Consider the following 4,206-nt stretch of genomic DNA (forward strand, 5'->3'; position numbering starts at 1 on the left):
AAGAGCTCTGAATGGCCTTCATAATAATTATAACTTGAATAAAACCGGTAGTGCAAGTCAATTAAGCCTCCAGAAGAAAGCTTTAGCAAGAACAGTCACATGATCAGTCACATGATCAGTCACAGACAGACATCACTAACCTATAAAATGAGTTTTCAGCAGTGCTGTTAAACACATCAGTGAAATGAGAGTGAGTGTGATGAAGAGCTGAAGAAGAAACAGACAGCAGACAGTGATGACGAACTGTTGCTCATTTATTTGATTTCGTCATCATGTTCACAGAATACTGATGTTATTCAAGAACATGGAACAACAACAGTAAACTCAGCGGGTCATTTTAATTTCTATGAAACAAAACAGTCACGTTTGTAAACAGTTCATTTGGTTCAACTGTTTGAAAACATCATCAAATGCAAACAGGAAACGACACATGACAACAATAAATAAATAACTTATACAAACTAATTAAATTAATGGGACGAGGTATTAGTCATAAAAACAAGAAAACACACAAATTGTAACAAAATGTCAAGAAGAGGCTTGAAAATCCAAGAATCCAAGAAACTCTTTCAGGTCAGTATTTAAATGTTTTTATTCTCGTGATGAAGTTTAAGCTTGTTTCATCACACACTCATCTGTCTGTTAGCTAAACACTGACTTTGACTTAAAGGCAGTGAAAGCACAAAGTCACAAGTCAGACTATAAGGTTACAGTCTAAACATCGAGTCCCAACCAGCAGGAAGTTTCACAGTAAATGTAATAAATTAGTTGTAGCTTTAAAAATCTAGAGTTGAAATCAGCATTTTTTCTGTTTATAAAGTGCAGCAGTTACTTAAAGTGTTCAGCTTCAGTTTCTCTGAGACATTAAAGTTAAGAGACAACTAACAAACAAGGTTTGCATAAAACACGAGTGCTTAATGTGAGCTCCATGAATCCTGTTCCTGGTACTTCAAATGCTTCTACTGGGTATAAAACAGGATGATCAGGGAGGATTTAAACCCTTTAATTTGTCCATCAGAGACACTTTGAGGTGTCACTGAAAGATTTAAGTGCACCTTAACCAGTGAGGTAAAGACTAAATAAATATTCATTAAACACGCTGACAGTGAGGCAGAGGAGTGTTTCTTCTCCAGGCTGAACTTCACAGTTTTGTACTGAAGGAGGAAATCCATCAGTTTCACTGCTTGATGTTTCCAAGCAGATCCTCCAGAGTCTGACAGCAGCAACTCTGACTGAAGACGTCTGTAAGAAATATTTCCTGTTTAGATCCATTCAAATCAGGCTCACATCCTTTTGTAGGTGTGACCTTATGATGATCTCAGTGCTGCTGGGCCCGAGTGTCTCCCTGTGGATGCTGGTTTGAATCCCCAATCTGACTGAAGATCTACACTTCTAGACTTGCAGTGGTTGTTTTTGTGTCTCATCGTCCTTTTGATGCTTCTGCTGAAAGAAGTTGAATAATGAGTCAGTCTGACGGCACAAGAAGGAACAAGATGTTTGTGTTTGTTTGTTTCTTACTTTTAGTTTCTGAAAAATGCGAGAAATATGCAGCAAAACCAGCGAGAGTCAAAACTAATAATAAGGTGACGACAGCGATGACCACAGCGACCCTGGATCGACCTGCTGATGTAGAAAAGACAAGAAGGTCACCACAAATACACAAAACCCCAAACAGGGATGATGCAGAGAAGAGGTTGGACTGTTTTCTCACCATTTGTTGGAGTCGTGTCCTGAGGATCTGGAGTTTGGAAGTTTCTGGGATGTAGTGGTGCCATTGTTGAGGTTTTTGCAACATTTGGATCTAAAAGATGCAAAAAAAGAAAGAGTAGAGTTATAATCTGCTAGTAAAATTGAGACAAAAATTTTCTAACGGTACAGAAAAAACACACAAAACAAGTTTCAGAGTGTTTGAATTTTAGTTTGGAACCACAAACATCAACAAAAATCTTCTCACCGACTACAAGTTCAACAACAGCAGCTTTCACTCTGCTCTGCAGCTTGGGGATGAAACATCTGTATCTGCCGTTGTCTTCCTCCGACACGTTCAGGATCTTCAGTGAAATGTTCCCGTGTTTCATGTCGTCCATGAACAGCTCCGTCCTCCTGAAGTACGAGGCCATCTTCATGTCGGGGACCTCCTGCCTGTCCCTGTACAGGTGAACGTACTCCACTCGGCTCAGCCGGTCCGACGGGTCGGGCTTCAGGTCGGGTTTGGACCACTCCACCGTCAGACCCTGGACATCGAACGTGGGCTCCAGGTGACACGGCAGGATGACATCATCACCCGGAGCAGCGATGATTGGAAGATTTGAACCGATCACCAGAACCTCACCTGGAAACAGATGGAAAATTAAACGTTGTGAACTCTCACAGACCGAAGACTCGAAGATCATTAACAGCCCCGTGAGCCTCTGTGCTGTTATTGTCATAGTTTTCTGCACTTTGAAAAAAATCATCTAAATTTTCAAATGAAAAAACTGTACAGCTATTCTCAACATTAAAGTTAAAGTTAATAAGTTAATAATAGGTAAAAAGTAGAGATAAAAGACCTTGAAGTGGAATAACTCAAGTCAAATCCATCAGTAGTTTCTTAGTCATCCAGCTCATGACAGTGTTTAAAGTACCAGGAGCTCAGATTTTGCAGCATAGCTGAGAATATTTACACTGTGGACCAACTAACTATGAATACTTCACATTATAAGTCATGACATAGTCCTCCCATTAAGTACATAAGGTGCTATTGGAAGTTAAATGTATCTATAATACTGCATTTGCTTGGTATCGTGTCAGAGTTTGCAGCTTGCTGAGAATAGTTTAACTCCAAAGTCTTTCTTAAATATGAAAACGCACACATCGCAACCATCGCTTCCGATAACATTTGACTACGATCACACGTCATATGTGTGAAGATACGGTCGCTGAACTGAACAGCAAAGGTCATTATCAGTGTCTGCCTATGGGTCGTCACACACTCACTGACGGCTGCCATCAGCGCCGCATATAAAAGACAAAGTTCTAACAGTGAATTCAGTTTGATCCAAATTTCAAAAAAGTTACATTTTAGCTTTAAGCTGAAAGCAGAGTTTAAGTAAAACATCGGTTTACCTTGAACAGGTGCGATTAAGAAAGCCGAGCACAAGATTAAAGTCCAGAGTGGAAAAGTGTAAGAAGAGGAGCTGAGCCGGGACATAACAACAAGTGCAGAGACTGACAGGGCGACTCGGACTTCCTCCGCTCCTAAACGCGACTGCTGAGTGGCTGTCAGGGAGACGCTCTTATTAAGACGTCATGCGTAATTTTTTCCATGAAGGGCGTGTCAAACGGTCGTCTTGACAACAAAACAAGTCCCAGCTCCGGGGGCCCGTTCTTCGTACCTCGCTAAGTAAGTTAGCTGGATTTGATTGTTGACGATTTCGCGTGATCCTGGATCGTTCGGTTCCCCGAAGCTCATCCGGGACTTGCTGTCATAGCAACAGAGCCGTAAGCGTAAACCTGCTCGGGAGCAGGTTTACTTTATGTAAACAGGATTAGATCGCGGCCACGCAGGTATGTCCGCTTCATTTATACGAAAGCAACAGCGATATTCCACCACTGTTTCACCATAAATAAATAACATCAATGTAACTAAAGATAATGCAGCACTTGATCCTTTATTGATGTCACACAGATACATACAGGTCATTTCCTAAAAAAGGGAAATGTACTATTAACATTCTATTACATGTATGTGATTATTACAGATGTAATTCATATTTCAGAGTAGTAATTGTAAATTACTTCGTGTAATCAAGATGAGAGACCACGGCTATAAAAGCGAAGGTGGATTTGGGAAGCCTGTCGCAGCCATGTCCTGTCCGTATACGCGAGCAACCCATTGCGGAAGGTGCAAGATTGATAAGGAGAGTCCTCAGAATTCAGCGTATATTGCGGGATAGACAGGATCCTTTAGCTCAGCGCGACAGTGTGCTCATTGAGAGATATCGATTTTCCCGTGAGGGTATTATTTACTTAACCAACTTGTTGACGAGGGGGTGCAGGACCACCACCTGTCTTTTTTTGCTCTGCCCTTTTCTTGGTTGCTGTTATGAACAAACAAACAGATTATTTCAGGGTCTCTTTCCAAGAGACTAAAAGCAATATAAGTGATAAATATTACCATTCTGTAGAATATTCTTATATTTCACTTTTACTTGTTCCCATGTTCTA

At 40.8% G+C, this 4,206-nt stretch overlaps 1 protein-coding gene across 1 annotated transcript; it reads right to left on the minus strand.

Moving 5' to 3' along the window:
* Positions 1-988: 988 nt before the first annotated feature.
* Positions 989-2,332, minus strand: LOC102291231 (myelin-oligodendrocyte glycoprotein; the record flags this gene model as incomplete). Its single annotated transcript, XM_042215948.1, is given in 3 exon segments — positions 989-1,623; positions 1,712-1,801; positions 1,955-2,332. Coding segments are annotated over 3 exon segments (626 nt in total), but the record flags the coding sequence as incomplete, so codon positions are not given.
* Between the last annotated feature and the right edge of the window lie 1,874 nt (positions 2,333-4,206).

The sequence above is a fragment of the Haplochromis burtoni genome, unplaced genomic scaffold, assembly GCF_018398535.1.
Source record: "Haplochromis burtoni strain Fernald_Lab_line unplaced genomic scaffold, NCSU_Asbu1 Contig_879, whole genome shotgun sequence".
NCBI lineage: Eukaryota > Metazoa > Chordata > Actinopteri > Cichliformes > Cichlidae > Haplochromis > Haplochromis burtoni.